We start from the raw sequence: 19,032 nt of genomic DNA, 5'->3' as shown, positions 1-19,032 counted from the left end.
GCCACCACATGACCGATTGAGCAAAAACTTTCAGGGTATGAGTGACACCCATGCAGAATGTTTTTATGCTAATTGTGACATCATAGGTCACATGATATGGCAGCCATCTTGGATTAAATACAAATAATTAAAAAACGATTTCTCGGAAACCGCTGAATGGAAAAATTTCAAACTTGGCACATTGTCAAGTACTCCCAATGGGGAACAAAGGCGTGATAATGGTCATGGTCAATACCAGCCATAAATGCTTTAATCGAATGCCTTATCCCAAAAATCTGAAATTGCATGCAAATGACCCACTTGCATTGAAATATTACATTTATGACATCATAGGTCACATGGTTTGGCAGCCATATTGGATTGAAGGAAAATATTACATAGCTATATCTCTGAAACCGCTTACCCTCTCGATACGAAATTTTACAAATGTCATCCAACACCATTGTTGCATATAGTTTGAAAATTATGACGTTCGTTGTAGGCCACGTGGTTTGGCAGCCATCTTGGATAGAGAGGAACGTCAATTCATACTTCCTACATCTTTGAGGTTTCATCGCATTTTACCCGACCTCTGCTACTTCCGGTGTCTTGGATGTTTTCTTCTTATTATTTATTTTTATGCCTCCGCCGACGAAGGTGGCCAGACGCATTATGTTTTCGGGTTGCCCGTCCACCTGTCCGTCCGTCCATCCGTATGGGCTAAACCTCGTTTTTCTCAGCAACCACATGTCCGATTGAGATGAAACTTTCAGGGTAGGAGTGACACCCATCCAGAATGTTTATATGATAATTGTGATGTCATAGGTCATGTGGTATGGCAGCCATATTGGATCAAACGCAAATAATTAAAAAATTATTTCTTGGAAACTGCTGAATGGAAAATTTTGAAACTTAGCACATTGTCAAGTACTCTCAATTGGGAACAAAAGTATGATAATTATGACATCATATGTGAAGTGGTATACCAGCCAAAAATGTTTTAATCGAATTCCTTATCCTAAAAATCTGAAATTGCATGCACATGATCTATGACCCATTTGTATTGAACTATTAAAATTATGACATTAGAGGTCACATGGTTTGGCAGCCATATTGGATTTAACCTGAAACCTTAAAAAAATATATCTTCTCCCAAACCATCAAATTGATTGACTCGAAACTGTACGCGTGTCATTGACTAGGCATGGCGATTAACAGATGATCACAAAAACATCATTGGTCACATGGTTTGGCAGCCATATTGGATTGAAGGAAGATATGAAATAATTATAAATAAAAATATTATCTAACACCACTGTTGCATATGGTTTGAAAATGATGATGTCGTAGGGTACGTGGTTTGGCAGCCATCTTGGATAGAAAAACGAACCTTATCCAATCAACACGAAACTTCACGAACGTGATCCACTACCCATACATATGCAGAGTGTACATTTTTTAAAGGTCATATGTCATGTGGTATGGCAGCCATATTAGCTTGAAAGCAGATATTTCAAAACGTCTCTGAAACCGCTTCACCGATTATTGTGAAACCTGTCATGGCTGGTGAAAATGTGGTACTTGAAAACAGCTGAAGGGATTTAAATCAAACTTGTTTATTTTTAGGACAGTGAACGAGGGCATCTACACACATTGCGGCACTATGCAGAGGCATATTGGCGTCACAGTCGCCTTGTTCTAGTTTTTATTTTGTTTTGCTTTATCCTTATATTGTTCTAACCTTCTCTAAGCCCCTTACCTAAAGTGGCTGTTTGCCTTGTCTGGGGCGATATCCATAAATAAACAACAACAAAAACAAAAACACCAACAACAACAGAATCTGATGAGGTCTTTGCAGGGATTGGTGAAAAACTTAGTGGGAGGGATGAAAGGGTGGAAAATGAACCAATCAGAGGCACGTGTTAAGACATGGCAGCGCTCATTGCGTTTCGTGTTTCCCCGCTTCCACTATGGTCTCGGCTGGGATCAATGCCGGCCTTGTGGGCTCGGCAGGCCCGTGGCCTCTCTCAGCTACCTCAGACAAACGAGCTCGGTGGGCAGACGTGTCGCAGCGAGACGCCCAGCATGAAGGAGCGAATCGCAATCCGCCGAGAGGCCTCGTTGCTCGGCGGAGGGGTGAGGCGGATAGAGGCGCAACACGCAAAGGTTTGTTTCAAACAAAATGAGTTTTACAGATGAATAATCTTCCATGACGTGAATTCGCTTTCAGGGTCTCCATTTTATTGTTCGACAGGAATCGGTAATTATTATTACAACAACCGCCGCTTTTGGCGTTTCCTTGTCTTGCTTTAAATGTTTCCGAATCAAACTTTGAGGTCATCCATTTATTGCGTACGCAAATGTGGATTTGTGACACGAACACCTCCATCCCTCCCCCCCTCCTCCCCAACGTCCTGTGCTCCACACCTACATCTTCTTCCTCTTCCCTTTGTCAATGCTAGTAGTAGTAGTAGTAGTGGTAGTAGTAGTAGTAGTAGTAGTAGTACCTCTCCCTTCTCTCCCCACTCCCAGACTTCCCGAGCTTCTCTCCCACCATCCTCACTCTCAAGTTTTCTTTTCAAAAAATTTAACATTCTCCAGTTCATACGTATTAAATAGATTATTAGAATCTCGCGATGAGTAGGCTATATATGTCTATCACTTTCCCATCGTAGACAGTAACAGTTCGATGGTCTCTGTGTTCTACACATCACCCCTTTTCCGGTCTTGCACCCTCTGCCCTCTCTGGGCTTTGTCCCCTCCCCTCCCTCTTCCTCTCCCCACTTCCCCCCTCCCCCTCCCCAACCACACCAGGTGTCTGCAGGGCACACACGATCCAGCATCAACCCCCTTCTGGTGAAACTTCCAAAATCTCATCACCACTACGCATTCGTTCCTTTTTTTCCCACCTGTGGAACCAACTTCCACATCCTCTTCAATCTTGCTCTTTCCTCCAGGTCTTCAAGACAGCTGTTCACAACCATCTCAGATTGTCTGCATCCAATGGCATGGCACTTCCCTCCTCCCCGCCCCTTCCCCCACATCCCCCCGCCCCTTCCCCCACATCCCCCCGCACCCGTTAACCCACAAATTTCCCGTTTTTCCTTTCTGAGAGTTTGCTTAGCGTAGACAGTATCCATCATGTCCACTCCTGCATCCCTCCCGACCCCTCATTCTTACTCGCATCCCTTGTTTGTCCATCTCCGATTTTGTTCCGCAGCCCTGCTGTTGCGTTGGCGTCTTCCCCCTCTTTCTGCAGTTCTTATTGTTCTGTTGCATCCTGATCCATTTGATGTTTCTCTCGCTCGTTCGTGAGCCTTGACTCCATCCAAAAAAAAAAAAGGATTGTCCATTGCATGGCAAATCCGACGTTCACAAGTAGTCTGGGATCCGAGGCCTGGAAATGTGTAAAAAAGTGATTTTGAAGTGACACCCCTGCTATAAAATGTTTGACCCCTAGATCATGTCTGTGGGGGTGTTAGCCACCAGAAAAGTGACTTTAGCAAGGTAGTTTGGATTGCGCGAATTCTGTAGGGACATTTTTTAACTTGGGGCGTCAACTGTAAAAAAGCAAGAAATTTAGGGGTAGGGGAAATTCAATTGACCATATATCCCATAATACAGGGGTGAGTGCATCAAATTACCACTCATTCTTTTTGTTATAAATTTGGCTTTTATATGAAACATGATTCAACGTGATTAGGCCATCCATGAGGTCAGCAGAGGTCAAAAGGTCACGGAAAGTGGGTTAAGCTAAAAGTTTAGCTCCTTTAGTAAATAAAATCACATTTTTCCTACTTCAAGCTCAATATAGCCAAACTTTTACATCCAAAATATGTTGTTTGTACCCCTCTGATGTTTTTGGGAAAGAAATGCCCCGACTGAACTTAACTTACTGGCATGTATGTCACTTTAGATTTGCATAACTTTTAAATAATCACCAAAATCGGGCATTCACACTGTCTATTTGCATGGTCCTCTTCAACATGTTTTAAAACGACAAGTCATACCACATACTGTCTGGAAAAGTGTCATTACCTCTATTTACTCATCATCATCACCGTCATCAGTCAGAAGCCGTCCACATTTTTCTCTGTCGCCATTGCAGGCACATGCAATGATGCATGGTACTCCAGCTTTCGCACAAGGGCAATTCCTCAGGCAGTTCGGTTTCTTCTTACATTTGCAGTACTTCAACTTCGCAGCAGAAGGCTTTGATGGCTTGCTCTTCATGACAGGAATTAACCTGTCACCATCCACACTCCTGCCATACTCTTCAGGTGGAAGAAGCACTGGATTGCTGAGTGAAGCTTGCTTGTATAAGCTGATCTGACAAAGGCTCCTGAGAACGTGGAAGTGAAAAGCATCTTCTGTTGGAGGAAGGGAGCGCAGATCTAGTTTGCTAGATGCAAACAAGTGGGCGCGGAGCTTATCCAGGGATGAATACCCTGGCTTTCCGTAGAGATCACAAAAGAAGCTTCGTGCTTCAGTTATCACCTGATCATGTGCAGAAGGTCCGGATTCATGTCGGATGAAATTGGACAACGCTGGCTGTTTGTCAACATGCTGGAGTGCGACTTTCACTGCTCTCTTCTTACCCCGTTTGAAAGGATAGCTCACCGAATCACAACCTGACAGAATGTAGGAGATGAGCAGTGTGTCTGTGAGTGCCAATACGTCCTTTCCAACTGCTTTGGCCAACTCATTCACCAAGTCATGGATGGGGAGGAACAGATCATCCTTTTCCACCCATAACTCAACAACGTTTGTCAACCGAGGGAAATGATACATTGACAAGACGATATCTGTATCTGTAGCCTGAATGACAACTACGCTGTTGTCACAGCTAGCAATGTGAGCAAAGATTCTGGTGTCTGCCTCCTCGTGGTTAGGGCAGTACAGCTCATCAACATTGGTATGTTCCGTCTGCGTCACACAAGTTGCCTGGGCATTGACCCCAAGGACCAGGCAGAAGCCATCAGGCCAGGATGACTCCTGGGACCAACATGAAGCAAGATACGACAGCAGATTGGTCTTGTTACAAGGGTTTGACAGGAATGTGTTCCAATCAGGGATTTTCATGATGTCCGCTGGAACAAACTCTGGCAAGTTGGTATTTGACTCCCTCCCGTCTCTGGCGTTCATCCCCTTTTAGACTCTTTAACCCAAAATCATATTGATCGCCCACGAAATGCACTTCAGTGCAATGTCTGGGTTTCATGTTCAAGAGTTTGTTCCTGTACCTTTCCTGAAGTTGGTCAAATGTACTTGAACCAAGTGTGTTGAACCGCTGGATGAATGCCATTGCATCGACTACATAAACTGCATCAGATGCAGAAGGAGGCAACTCTTTTAACGGTTTCCATGACTCGGCAACCTCTGCCTGTACAGTGGATAGATAGTTGGATTTGCAACCTTTGCGCATGGAAAATCCATTCTTCTCTGGCTCAAACAACGAGGGAGGGTACTCAAGCCATTCGTAACTAAATGCCTCAGTCCGTGCCTCATCACTCAGGTCCTGTGCGAAACAAAGTGCCCTTGTCACTGCACTCTCCTCTCTGATGACTGCTTTCACAGTGTCCATCTTTTTCTTACTTTTCTTCAGATGCGTGGCGAATGTTTCTATCTTCGGTTGGACAATCTTGTCTGCATTCGTCGTCGTGGCAGCATCCATTGCCTCCAAGCCTAGACGTTTGGCATCTACCAAGGTAGTTGCTGCAAGAATCTGACCTGTGGATATGTTCATTAGTTTATTTGTCGCAAGTGAAGGATCGAATGGGTTTTGCATCTTCTCTTCCACGGTCCGTTTGATCTGCAACACGGCTTCCATGTCGTCTTTCCTCAGCTTCTCGTGGTGGTCAGATTGCGGCGAGGCCATGTGTGCCATCTGTTTTACACTTTCAGAGACAGAGGTCATGAACGGTAGAGCCTTGATGTACTTTTCTCGTGCTGATTCAGACTGTGTTATACCCTTAAAGAGGCTTGTTTTGCCTTCCCTATTGTAGGTCTGTTCAAGGGCAAGGTCTGTCCACACACCATTAAAGTCTCCTGCAGTCTGGTGAACTGTGAATTTGCCAGCTGCAAACTCCTCGTGCACTTCTGGTGCTGTTTCTGGAAGCTTTTGCATCTCACTGAGATAGATCGGAAGGCAGGACATGTACTTACTATGGCCGGAAGCAATGGTATAGGGTAGCATATTCTGCACCTCTTGTAAGTGCTGTTGCCATAGCCCAGCTCTCTCAGCATGGATGTAACGCCTTAGGATAAGCACCATGTCTATGTACATGCTCCAAAGATGGGCTGTCACTCCTAATCCCTTCTCAAAATCTCCCCAGAGCGACTCCAGTGACTCTAGGCATTTCATGACTTCCTTCATGAGTGCAGCAAATTCGTCCTTCTCTTTCCTGTCAAAGGCATTTCTAAGACTTTCAAGCAGAGACGAAAGCAAAGAAAGTGTCTCCTCAGTCTTCTCGAACAACAGCCATTTCTCAAATGCCTCCCACTTCAGCATGAACAATGCCTCACTCAACCATGAATGATAACGGACCATCTTATAATAATCTTTTCCTGCCATGACTTTATTGGCTGTACCTCGACCACAGATATCACTAGAAACCAGAATGTCCTCTATGCCACTCTCCATTATGAAAAATCCAATAGATCCCAAGACGTTCTGGGCAATATGGAATCCTCCAAGTCGAACAATAACATCTTTGTATTTTTCCGATTCCTTCCTAAACAACCCCTTTACTATGTCATATATCGCCTGGTCACAAGTCACCACCGTCTTAGCCTGACCCATCTTAAGACTCAAGGAGACAAAGTAGTCCAATGAGGTCTGGACTACATCTGCGTTGGTTGGGTTTTGTGGAAGCAATGGTCCATAACCAATCTTTGTTTTCTCTGTATGTTGCCCAGAACTGTATTCAAAGAAGCTGCTCCATGTCAGGCTACCAGTGTCCTTGTCGTTTTCACCCGTCATCAACTGTGTTGGATACATCCTCAGTAGGAACCAAACGATGTTCTTGTCAGCTAGAAAGCAGGCTTCCCCCTTGTCATCATGAGGAAGTTCAATATCACGTAATGACCTAGCCTGTCTTCTGTCCTTCAGTGTCAGTTTACTACTTACTGGAACGAATTTGTCTGGTTCACTGATAGTCAGTTTCCTGATTTTCTTAAGGGGCACTGCCCCCACTACCTCCCCACTTCCTTCTCCCTCAAATGTGTACTGATAAATTATATTTGTTGTAGCATCAAAACTACCACCATCTTGTGTCTCTGAATGGAAGTTTAAGTTATCCAATGCATAGTGGTTAAAGTGTCCTGGTGTGATGTTTGTTGGAATGAACAACCCTTCCCTTTCTTCTCGTTCAGAAACATCATTGGCGGCTGTTGTGATGTGTCGCTGAGCAGTGGGATAACTGATGCAGTGTCCAAATTTGTTAATCATTGTCACAAGGTTTTTACTACGTGTTTGCTTCAGAATATGTAGGGCAACACCGATGTGTTTGGGAAGTGGCTGCCTGCTAAGACATCCTACAATGTCCTGTGCCAAATTCAGTACCTTCTCTTCATCATCTTTGGTAAGCTCGACTTTGCCATCTTCACCGAGACACTCATCTCCCTCTGTTAGTAACCATGCCAAGTGATTGTACAAGTCGACCGGGACTTGACTAGAGGCACCTTCATATGGTATTTCAATTTCATCATTGACTGGGATTGCACACCCTACCTTTCCGAATTTTTCTTCTCCCGAAGCCGTGGACGAAGCCGTGGACGGCTTCTGACTGATGACGGTGATGATGATGAGTAAATAGAGGTAATGACACTTTTCCAGACAGTATGTGGTATGACTTGTCGTTTTAAAACATGTTGAAGAGTACCGTGCAAATAGATAGTGTGAATGCCCGATTTTGGTGATTTTTTAAAGTTATGCAAATCTAAAGTGACATACATGCCAGTAAGTTAAGTTCAGTCGGGGCATTTCTTTCCCAAAAACATCAGAGGGGTACAAACAACATATTTTGGATGTAAAAGTTTGGCTATATTGAGCTTGAAGTAGGAAAAATGTGATTTTATTTACTAAAGGAGCTAAACTTTTAGCTTAACCCACTTTCCGTGACCTTTTGACCTCTGCTGACCTCATGGATGGTCCAATCACGTTGAATCATGTTTCCTATAAAAGCCAACTTTATAACAAAAAGAATGAGTGGTAATTTGTTGCACTCACCCCTGTATTATGGGATATATGGTCAATTGAATTTCCCCTACCCCTAAATTTCTTGCTTTTTTACAGTTGACGCCCCAAGTTAAAAAACGTCCCTATAGAATTCGCGCAATCCAAACTACCTTGCTAAAGTCACTTTTCTGGTGGCTAACACCCCCACAGACATGATCTAGGGGTCAAACATTTTATAGCAGGGGTGTCACTTCAAAATCAAATTTTGAGGTCTCGGATCCCAGACTAAAGGGACCGCATCAATAACTTCACGAAAGGTAGTTTAAAGACCCTCGTGGCGAAGCAAGATCGTTGGTGACGAATGTTGTACAGTTTTGTTTTGTCAGAGACGGTCACGTGCTACGCAATTGTCAATGACGCTATTGTTGGAAAACGTGTTTTTTTGGCCACAGATAATGCAATACTACAATTTAAACAAACTTTTATTCTTTTATTTTTTCATGATCGAAGCCCCATCGTGGAGCTGTCACACAAGGACTTACAGACGAGAATGTGCAGCACGACATAAGGTTAGACAAGACAAACAGCCACCGAGCTTGGGGGAAGTGCCGTCACTTACCGGTGTATTCTGGGTATTAACGACGTCACAATGGCACCGCCTTTTTCACCACACTCAGCGAGATATTTCCTCCTTCCCATGGATGTCAACCTATGGGGATTGTCCATGTTCTTTACCTTTTAAATGCTGAATGTCGAGCAAGGAATCAGCACGTTCCATTTTTGAAATATTTGGCATTAGTACAGCGGATAAGCTCTCATATTTTAACAAATTGTGCATTTTTTAAGAAAAGCATGAAATTTCTAGCCTAGTTAGTATATACCATAAGGTTTATTTTCAGATGTGGAGGGAAGTCAGATTTGACCTCTGAGGACCGTGAGAGGTCAAATCCAAAATGGCCGCCAGTCCACCGGGTCTAATGTTCAAACGCGCTTATAGGTGTCATTTCCAACTAAATTGGGGATGCCCATTCATTTGGTGATACTTTTGAGATCGCCAGAACTCAAGGACATGCATTTAGGTCACGGTCAAGGTCAAATTATGTTAAATATCTATTTTTATGATACTGCAGTTGGAACTGCTATTGGAAAAATTTCATTTGAACTTTTAAAACTTTATTTTTTCAGGTACAGGGATAGGTACAGAACACCCAAAGACCAGAAATGATGAAAAAAAAGTGTTTACACTGCAAGGAATGATGCAATAACCTCTGAAAAAATAACTGTAGTTAACCAAGTATGTCCACCAAAGCTTACATTAAATCAAGTGCAATGATGAAAATTGGTAATGATCTAAATCTAACAGTCTCCAGAACAGAAGCACAGTGCAGTGCACTTGAATGCAGCTTTGGCACACTTGCAGCGTCCAGTGCACCCTTTCTTGCAGCCACAGTCGATCAATTCATGGCACGATTTTGATGCTTCAGGGAGAGTGGTCCAAAGAGGCTGCCACCCAGTTGTCTCCTTTGTCCAGCCCCAGTCAGGTGGGTCTGGCATCTCTGGATCCATGACCAATGCCTGGTTACAACAGTTGGCCTGGTAGCAAGTGCGCTTGATGTGCTGCTTGAATGTTGCCTGGGTTGGAGGAATGTTCTCTAGAGTTCTACACTTCTGTGTGAAGAGCTGTTTCCTGGCATCATTCACTTCCGTGCTCTCACTGGTTCTATCGTACATCAGCACCACAAATCGCTCTAGCAGTAACATTGAGCCTTCACTGACCTCACTTGGCATGCCTAGGAGTTCATTGAAAGCATCATTCACCTCTGGGCATCCCCAATTTAGTTGGAAATGACACCTATAATGTCTTTCTACACTATTTGGTTCCAAAATTAAGCGCGTTTGAACATTAGACTCGGTGGACTGGCGGCCATTTTGGATTTGACCTCTCACGGTTCTCAGAGGTCAAATCTGACTTCCCTCCACATCTGAAAATAAACCTTATGGTATGCACTAACTATGTTAAAAATTTCATGCTTTTCTCATAAAATGCACAATTTTTGTGTTTATCTGCTGCACCACATGACTCGGCCACGTTTTAAACCGCCGACCGCCCAGACTCAGAGCGGAAGCTCTAACCATCACACCACGGAGTCTGGTAAACTGTAGAACTCACATCTGGTTTTTTAATGTCTGTTCCTCAATTTTATTTATTGTACAGTACTGTTATACAAGTTGAACATCTCATTCTTCTTTGCAGGTCTTCAGAACATCTGTCCACAACCATCTCAGATCATCCCCAATCCAAACCATAATCTTTTCTACACTCAACCCCAAACCCTCCTTCTTCTAAATTCCCAGTTTTTCCTTCTGTATTCATCTTGTCCACCCTAGGCATCCTCTCCTGCCCCCCATTTCTCCCCACACACATTGTTTGTCCAAGCCTCCCTCTGTTTTGTCCTCCAACTCCGCTGTTGGTCCCTCCCCCCGGCCCCCCCTCCATCTCTACTGTTCCTTTTGTCCTGCTGCGTCTTGGTTCGCTGAATGTTCTAGCTTTTCCACGAGCCTTGACTCTGTAGTAAAAAAAACAACAACAACATAATATTGTATTACAATTTGAAGGAGAACTGTAATTGATTGTTACTAGCTATTCCTTGTATAAAGCACACGGAGACAGATTTTGGCATTAAAAGTTATTTTTTTGAAATTATTATTATTAACACAGTGTACCAAGAATAGTGCTTTCTTTTTTGTGTTTCGTGGAGTAAACCCCCTGCCTCCTTTGAAATAATAAATATTTTTTATTGTGGAGCTGATTATTTTTGTACTGATCATGCCATTGCATTGTGCAGGGTAAGCTGACAGCTCGGGAGCGACTGCATGTGCTACTTGATCATGGATCCTTCATGGAATTTGATGCTTTTGTGGAACATCGCTGTTCAGATTTCAACATGGACCAGACTAAGGCATGGAAAAACGACAAAGATGGATGATAACTTTTTTCTTGCTTGTCTTTTCTTTTCTTTGTCTGTCATATTCCCTAATCTGTCTTTGATATTCTGGAATTGTCCTGGTTTTCTCCCCCGTTGAATAGTAGGTTCGATGATGCTGAGCTTTGATCGCCCAAACACAAACTTTGGATCAATAATCCATTTATTTTCATCTTTCCTTGCCCAACATGTCTCTTCCCTGTTTCTCTATTTATTTTCTAATTCTGCTCCTGCAGATTCCTGGTGATAGCGTGGTGACAGGTCGTGGAGAGATTAATGGCCGTACAGTCTTTGTCTTCAGCCAGGTAAGAGAGTTGTTTATCGTACATAAAGGAATACAAGACTTTGACAAGGATCGTGTTGGTCTGCATTGGTGGACAATAAGCATAAAATAATGGAAAGAAATGACTATATAATCACAACTTATCATTGGCCAGCATAGATTATATAAAACATGAATGAAATGAATGAATGATCGTTTTAAGGCCATTTTTCCCCCCCGCTAGAGTGGGGGTTGGCCTTGCAGGCCCCATGACTTCATGGGGCCCTGATTGAGGCAATGTTTTTATGGCCGGATGCCCTTTCTGACGCCAACAACAAAGCTTTCTCAACAATGGATGGAGGTCCTCAATGCCAAACAGGAAATTAGAGCTGTCTCCCTTGACATATCACGTGCCTTCGATACGGTCTGGCACCCCGCTCTGCTCACCAAACTCTCCTCTTTTGGTATCCATGGAAATCTCCACGCATGGCTGGCGGACTTCCTCTCTAGTCGTAGTCAACGTGTGGCCCTGAATGGGTTTCTCTCATCTCTTCCTGTTCAGGCTGGAGTTCCCCAAGGCAGTGTTCTGGGCCCTGTGCTTTTTCTGGTCTTCATCAATGATCTCTCTGACTCTCTTGAAAATCCTCTCTATCTCTTTGCTGATGACTCTACTCTCTGTCGCTCCATTCTTCATCCCTCAGATCGGCAGTCTGCAGCCTCCTCACTCTCTGCAGACCTGGACAAAATCACAGACTGGTCAAACAAGTGGAACATGTCTTTCAATCCTGACAAATCTCACACTCTTACGATGTCTCTCCGAAAAGACCGACTGGACAACCCTCCCATCCACTTTCTGAATAATCCTCTCCAAGAAGTTCTGTCACTCAAGCTTTTGGGTCTCACTATCTGCCATGATCTTTCCTGGGAAAACCACATTTCAAATCTGGCCTCCAAAGCCAGTCGCCGACTGGGCATCCTCCGTCGTGCGAAGTCCTTCCTTGGCACACCTGAGCTCCTCACCACATACAAGGCTTTCATCCGCAGCTCAATGGAATACTGCTCTCTCTCCTCTGGGCTGTTGCTCCTGCCTCACACCTAGCTCGTCTTCACGCTGTTGAAACCAAAGCATTCAGAATCATTGGAATCTCCCGCGATGAAGCTAACTCCATGGGCCTCTCACTCACTCACCGCAGGCAGGTTGGTGGTCTTTCCGTCTTCTACCGACTCCTCTCTGGCCTTGCCCCCCCCAGCTCTCTCTGGGCTCTGTCCCGCAAATATTCCTACAGGTCACACAAGATCTGCCTGCAGCCCTCTTATGGTTAAACTGCCAAAATCAAGACTCTCTGCTCACCTTCACTCCTTCATTCCTCTTTTCTCCCACCTCTGGAACAAACTCCCTCACTCTCTTCAATCCCACTCCACCCTCCAGGTCTTTAAAACAGCTGTTCACCACCATCTCTTATCTTCCCCCATCCAAAACCTTGATCTTTTCTACCCCCGTTAATTTCACCCCAATTCCACTTTTTTTGAAATACCAACTTCTGTCCTGGAAGTCCTTGGTGTCCTTGTGTTTTATACTTCTCCCCCCCCCCCCCTTCCCACGCCTCCTCCCCCCAAGCCCTCTCCCTCCCACACATCTCCCTGCTCTCAAATGTTGTGTGCTCTCAAGTGTTTGTGTGCTTCCCCTTCTCTCCCCATCTTGTCTTCCGCTCCCTCTTTTTATATATTTTGTTTGTGAAGTAAATGTCAGCTCTTTCACGAGCCTCGATTCAGTATACAAAAAAAACAAAAAACAAAAAAAACCCCTTGGTCGCCTCTTACTATGCGCAGGGATACGGTGTACCTATTCTAAATCGGGGTACACACCGTGATCATTCATCCCAGCAGGCTGGTACTCAATTTGCTGACCTCGGAAGGATGACGGGCTGAGTCAACCCCCCTGGCGTTAATTCAGCAATCGACCGGGATTCAAACTCAGGATCCTAGGATCCCAAGCCGGCACCCTAACCGCTAAGCCAACACCAGGCTATATGAAAATTATTGATTTTTTTATTATTGAAATAATTGAAATAATTGAATTATTATTATTATTATTAATTATTAATTATTGAAATGAATTATAAATTATATAAAACATGGCAGGAAGAAATCGAATCAAATGGAGGTGGATGAATTTATAACACGATGGATCATGCCTGTTCGAAGAGTGCTGTGGGTAGTAGTGCATGGGAAGCGAGAACCAGGAAGAGCACCTTGGAGGAGAGATGACGGATTTCATACATGGAAACTTGCGAAGCCACGGTGGCAAATATGATTAGCCTTTGCAGTGAGGGTGCCCTGAGAGCATCAGCAGCAAAAACAGCAGTAAGCCCTGAAGGTATTCTAGTCATACAAATATAAGTTGTGGTATTGTCTCATTGGTGAAGGAACTCGAGGCTGGTAATAATGTGCAGGGCGAGAGGCATTAGGTCCCAGCGAGAGCCTTGAGAGTAGGCAGCATCTGAATGGTGCAGAGTGGTGAAGAGAGACAGAATGACCACTGAGCACCAACGACCACTTCAAAGCCCATGCAGGACCAAGCCTGCTGCATCATCGTGTTCGCAGCTGCCAAATAGAGCAACCCTGATAGCTGGACTTGTCTCCGCTCCTCTCTACCCATTTTTAACTGTCCAACTGTTTCCCTTGATGGAATCTCGCTAACTGCTGCCAACTTTTGCCAATGCATCGCTGGAATTATCTCCACATCCTTTACTTAAGGTTTCTGTTAAAAACCAACATAACTACCAGAGCCAGCTTAAGCATTGGTGAGTTTGTACAAGGACACATAGAGCAGATGTGCAAATGTATATTCAAATGCTCAAACCACTTGTAGGCTGGCAGTGAGCACAGGTTGAGGGGAGAAGTCAAGAACAAAATAAAGAACTAAAAAAAAAAACCTTCTGGCCATCTAATACTTATCCTGCATGATGTGATATTTACATTCTCAATTGATTTGTCATCATTAATTCTCGATACAATGTCATTAACTATAATACGTCAATGGAAATCATTATTTTCTTAACAATGTTTTATTCATTTATTACCTCCACCACCAAAGGTGGACGGGAGTTTTGTTTTCACCCCCTGTCTGTCTGTCTGTTTGTCTGTGAACAGGATATCTCAAAGATATGGACGGATTTGGATGAAATTTGGTGGGGAGGTTGGGTGTGTGACGAGGACAAATTGATTAGATTTTGGTGAAGATCCGGATAATAGAGTTATAAAAGGGATTCTTCACCATTTAGAGATGGGGCCAAAAACGATATATAGCATGATATTTCAAAAAGTTGTGGATGAGTTGAGAAGGTGACAAGATCAAGTCGATTAGATTTTGATTCAGGTCTGGATGCAGATCTGGCCTATCAGTCGGATACAAAACGTAAACTGGTCAGCTTGGCGGAGGTATGCTGTCTACCGAGTGCCGTTATAGTTAGCCCACCCACCTTGCAGCGGGAGACAGGGTTTTGCTGTCACTTCTCTGTGTCTGTCTGGGCCGTAACTTTTTACGGCGTAGTCCGTAGGGCAATGGTGTCTGACAAAGCATTTGTCTGTCCGTCCGGTGTATGTATGTCCCTCACAAACGTCCACCAATTAGAGCTGAGGATCTGGTCACATGACAGGGGGGCAGCAATTTTGTCAAAAGGTGAAAGGTCAGCATCACCTAAAATCATCAATTTTCATCCAAAAATATGAAATTTGAGCAGAGTTTGCATATTCCGTCACTGAAGCCTATTGGTTTTGAAGTCAAAAGGTCAAGGTCACCTAAGATCATCAATTTTTTTGGGTATTTTATTTTTAGTTGTTTTTGTCATGTTTAACATATAGAAAAACAAGTCTGAATACTGAATATAAAGTGGACGTGGATGGGCTTTGCATTTTCAGATGCTTTCTAGTTATAGTTTGTTTTTGCTCCAATGCATACATGTGAGCTTTTCTGTCAACTTTTATGTATCCATTGAGACTCGCACATTTAGTCCTTATCTCATGTGCTCAACACAGACTAATGATTATCCTGTACATTCAAAACGATAAGGAAAATCCAAATTTTAAACTGTTTAGAAATTTAAACTGTCGTACCCATTTGCATGCTGAGGATTGCTAACTCGGAGCGAGTAATGATGAAGCGTGTTTGCTTCGCTGTGCTGCACAGGATTTCACGGTTTTTGGTGGAAGCTTGTCCGGAGTACACGCACAGAAAATATGCAAGGTGAGAGCAGGTGGGATCACGCAAGGTGGTTTGTGCCTGGAGTTTAAACTATATTATTGTGTTTGTCATGTGGGAGATGCTCGATGGCCAATCACACACAGACTACTTTTTTGACTTTGAGACTTTTTGACTTTTCATTGTGCTATCCAAATGTTTTTTTTTTGTTTGTTTTTTTGTTTTTTTTGTATACAGAATCGAGGCTCATGAAAGAGCTAACATTTATCACACAAACAAATCAAACAGACAAACAAAGTATATAAAAAGGAGAGCGGTAGACAAGATGGGGAGAGAAGGGGAAGCACACAAACACAACATTTGAGAGCAGGGACATCGGGAGATGTGTGGGAGGGAGAGGGCTTGGGGGGAGGAGGCGTGGGAAGGGGGAGGGGGCTGGGAGAAGTATAAAACACAAGGACACCAAGGACTTCCAGGAAAGAAGTTGGTATTTCAAAAAAGTGGATTTGGGGTGAAATTAGCAGGGTAGAAAAGATCAAGGTTTTGGATGGGGGAAGATAAGAGATGGTGGTGAACAGCTGTTTTAAAGACCTGGAGGGAGGAGTGGGATTGAAGAGTGAGGGAGTTTGTTCCAGAGGCGGGAGAAAAGAGGAATGAAGGAGTGAAGGTGAACAGAGAGTCTTGATTTTGGCAGTTTAACCATAAGAGGGTTGCAGGCAGATCTTGTGCGACCTGTAGGAATATTTGGGGGACAGAGCCCAGAGAGAGCTGGGGGAGCAAGGCCGGAGAGGAGTCGGTAGAAGATGGAAAGACCACCAAACCTGCCTGCGGTGAGTAAGTGAAAGGCCCTCGGAGATAGCTTCATCGCGGGAGATTCCAATGATTCTGAACACTTTGGTTTCAACAGCGTGAAGACGAGCTAGGTGTGAGGCAGGAGCACCAGCCCAGAGGGGAGAGCAGTATTCCATTGAGCTGCGGATGAAAGCCTTGTATGTGGTGAGGAGCTCAGGTGTGCCAAGGAAGGACTTCACACGACGGAGGATGCCCAGTCGGTGACTGGCTTTCGAGGCCAGATTTGAAATGTGGTTTTCCCAGGAAAGATCATGGCAGATAGTGAGACCCAAAAGCTTGAGTGACAGAACTTCTTGGAGAGGATTATTCAGAAAGTGGATGGGAGGGTTGTCCAGTCGGTCTTTTCGGAGAGACATCGTAAGAGTGTGAGATTTGTCGGGATTGAAAGACATGTTCCACTTGTTTGACCAGTCTGTGATTTTGTCCAGGTCCCTTCCTCTTCATTAACGGTATGGACCTCAAACATCCGGGGCCTTCGTTCAAACTTAACTGATCTCTCCATACAGGTTGCTTCTGTCAAACCAGACGTGAATAACAGAAACTTTCCTCCTTTAGGATGTCTCTGATTCCTTAGTATCTCTCCCGGGCTACTCCCTCCTCCGGTATGATAGACCTGAGCCTCGTCCTGGAGGTGGGGTTGCTATCTTTATCAAAAACTCTCTTCCTCACTCGCCCTGCACTGCACTCTCTCCACCTCACCCCCAGGAATACCTCTGGCTACGGCTTCCCCTTCGCTCCCACCTCTTGTTCATATGTGTGTTGTACCGTCCACCAAACAGTGATGACTCCATCTACATCTCGCTGTCTGAAAATATGGACCAACTTCTATCTACTCATCCCAACTCTCTCTTCCTCATATGTGGTGATTTCAACTGTCATCATGCCAGTTGGCTGGGTGTGGGTACCTCGCTCACCAGCCATGGCTCCTCAGCAAAGGACTTCTGCGACTCACTGGGACTGACACAATCTGTCAATTTCCCGACCCGGATCTCAGTCAACGGAACATCTTCTCTTCTGGACTTGGTTATGACTAACTTCCCTGAAAATGTCTGCTGGTCTTCTTCTGCTCCAATCGGATCATCTGATCATGTCCTTGTTAAAGTGGACATCTCTCTGACCATCCTCAGGGAGCCTGCTCAGCGTCGACGAGTCTGGCATTTCACTCAGGCCAACTGGCACGGTCTTCAAGCAGCCATCAATCATCTGGACTGGTCTCCCATCTCTACCACCTCTGACATCAACTCATCCTGGGAATTCTTCCAAAGTAAATTGCTCTCTCTCATGCACAGATTTATCCCATCTCATCTTCAGTTGTCATACCCTTCCTCCCGTCCATGGTACACGGAATCTTATCTGGAGGCTGTTGCCCAGAAACAACTTGCCTTCGTCTCCTGGAAAGCAAATCCAACGGAAGGAAATCTCATTTCCTTTCACAAAGTCCGAAACAAGTGTGTGTCCACCCTCAGGAGAGCCAGGAAACAATATCTCTCCGTTCTCAAGACCGAACTCTCTTATCTGTCTCCCTCTTCCAAATCCTGGTGGCGTCTGGTCAAATCCGTTTCTGGTGTTTGTTCCCCCTCCATCCCCTCCCTTACCTCAAACGGCTACACAGCTGACTCCGCACGTGAAAAAGCTGAATGCCTCAACTCTGTGTTTGCCTCTAAATCTTGTGTCCCAAACCCATCCCTCTCTGTACCCACCATAGCCAGTCGTACCCTGCTGCTCCTGGACTCCGTGTCCTTTCCTCCTGACAAGGTGGAAAAGTTTCTGTCAACCCTCGACTCTGATTCTGCAACTGGACCCGACGGCATCAGCCCACGGGTCCTAAAATCCTGCTCTGCCGCTCTACCTCACCCTCTCTCTGTTCTCTTCACCCTCTCTTTTGCTCAAGGTCAACTGCCATCTGCTTGGAAATCAGCCAACATCACCGCTTTGCACAAAAAAGGTGCAAAAACATATCCTAGCAACTACAGACCAATCAGCCTTCTCCCAATTATCGGCAAAGTCATGGAATCCATCATTGCTTCGGATATGAAATCTTTCCTCTTCTCCAATGGCTTGATCTCTGATCATCAATTTGGTTTCAGACCAGGTCACTCTACTCTGGACATGCTGCTTCTGCTGTCTCAACAATGGATGGAGGTCCTCAATGCCAAACAGGAAATTAGAGCTGTCTCCCTCGACATATCACGTGCCTTCGACACGGTCTGGCACCCCGCTCTGCTCACCAAACTCTCCTCCTTTGGTATCCATGGAAATATCCACGCATGGCTGGCGGACTTCCTCTCTAGTCGTCGTCAACGTGTGGCCCTGAATGGGTTTCTCTCATCTCCTCTTCCTGTTCAGGCTGGAGTTCCCCAAGGCAGTGTTCTGGGCCCCGTGCTTTTTCTGGTCTTCATCAATGATCTCTCTGACTCTCTTGAAAATCCTCTATCTCTTTGCTGATGACTCCACTCTCTGCCGCTCCAAGCCTCTTCCCTCAGATCGGCAGTCTGCAGCCTCCTCACTCTCTGAAGACTTGGACAAAATCACAGACTGGTCAAACAAGTGGAACATGTCTTTCAATCCTGACAAA

At 44.6% G+C, this 19,032-nt stretch overlaps 2 protein-coding genes across 3 annotated transcripts in view; both read left to right on the top strand.

Annotated features, from left to right (window-relative positions):
* Positions 1-19,032, top strand: part of FAXDC2 (fatty acid hydroxylase domain containing 2) — an 881,086-nt gene that overhangs the window by 427,415 nt on the left and 434,639 nt on the right. The window lies entirely within an intron of this gene.
* Positions 1,869-19,032, top strand: part of PCCB (propionyl-CoA carboxylase subunit beta) — an 89,057-nt gene continuing 71,893 nt past the window's right edge. Inside the window, exons 1-4 of the mRNA XM_068131854.2 lie at positions 1,869-2,145; positions 11,005-11,118; positions 11,379-11,447; positions 15,594-15,650. Of these exons, the coding sequence (XP_067987955.2) occupies positions 1,909-2,145; positions 11,005-11,118; positions 11,379-11,447; positions 15,594-15,650 (477 nt within the window). The 5' untranslated portion in view covers positions 1,869-1,908. The remainder of the gene's footprint in view (positions 2,146-11,004; positions 11,119-11,378; positions 11,448-15,593; positions 15,651-19,032) is intronic.

This window comes from Myxine glutinosa, chromosome 1 (assembly GCF_964187855.1).
Source record: "Myxine glutinosa chromosome 1, kmMyxGlut1.1, whole genome shotgun sequence".
Classification (NCBI taxonomy): Eukaryota; Metazoa; Chordata; class Myxini; order Myxiniformes; family Myxinidae; genus Myxine; species Myxine glutinosa.
The sequence above is the reverse complement of the archived record's forward strand: the minus strand, read 5'-3'. Positions and strand labels throughout refer to the sequence as shown.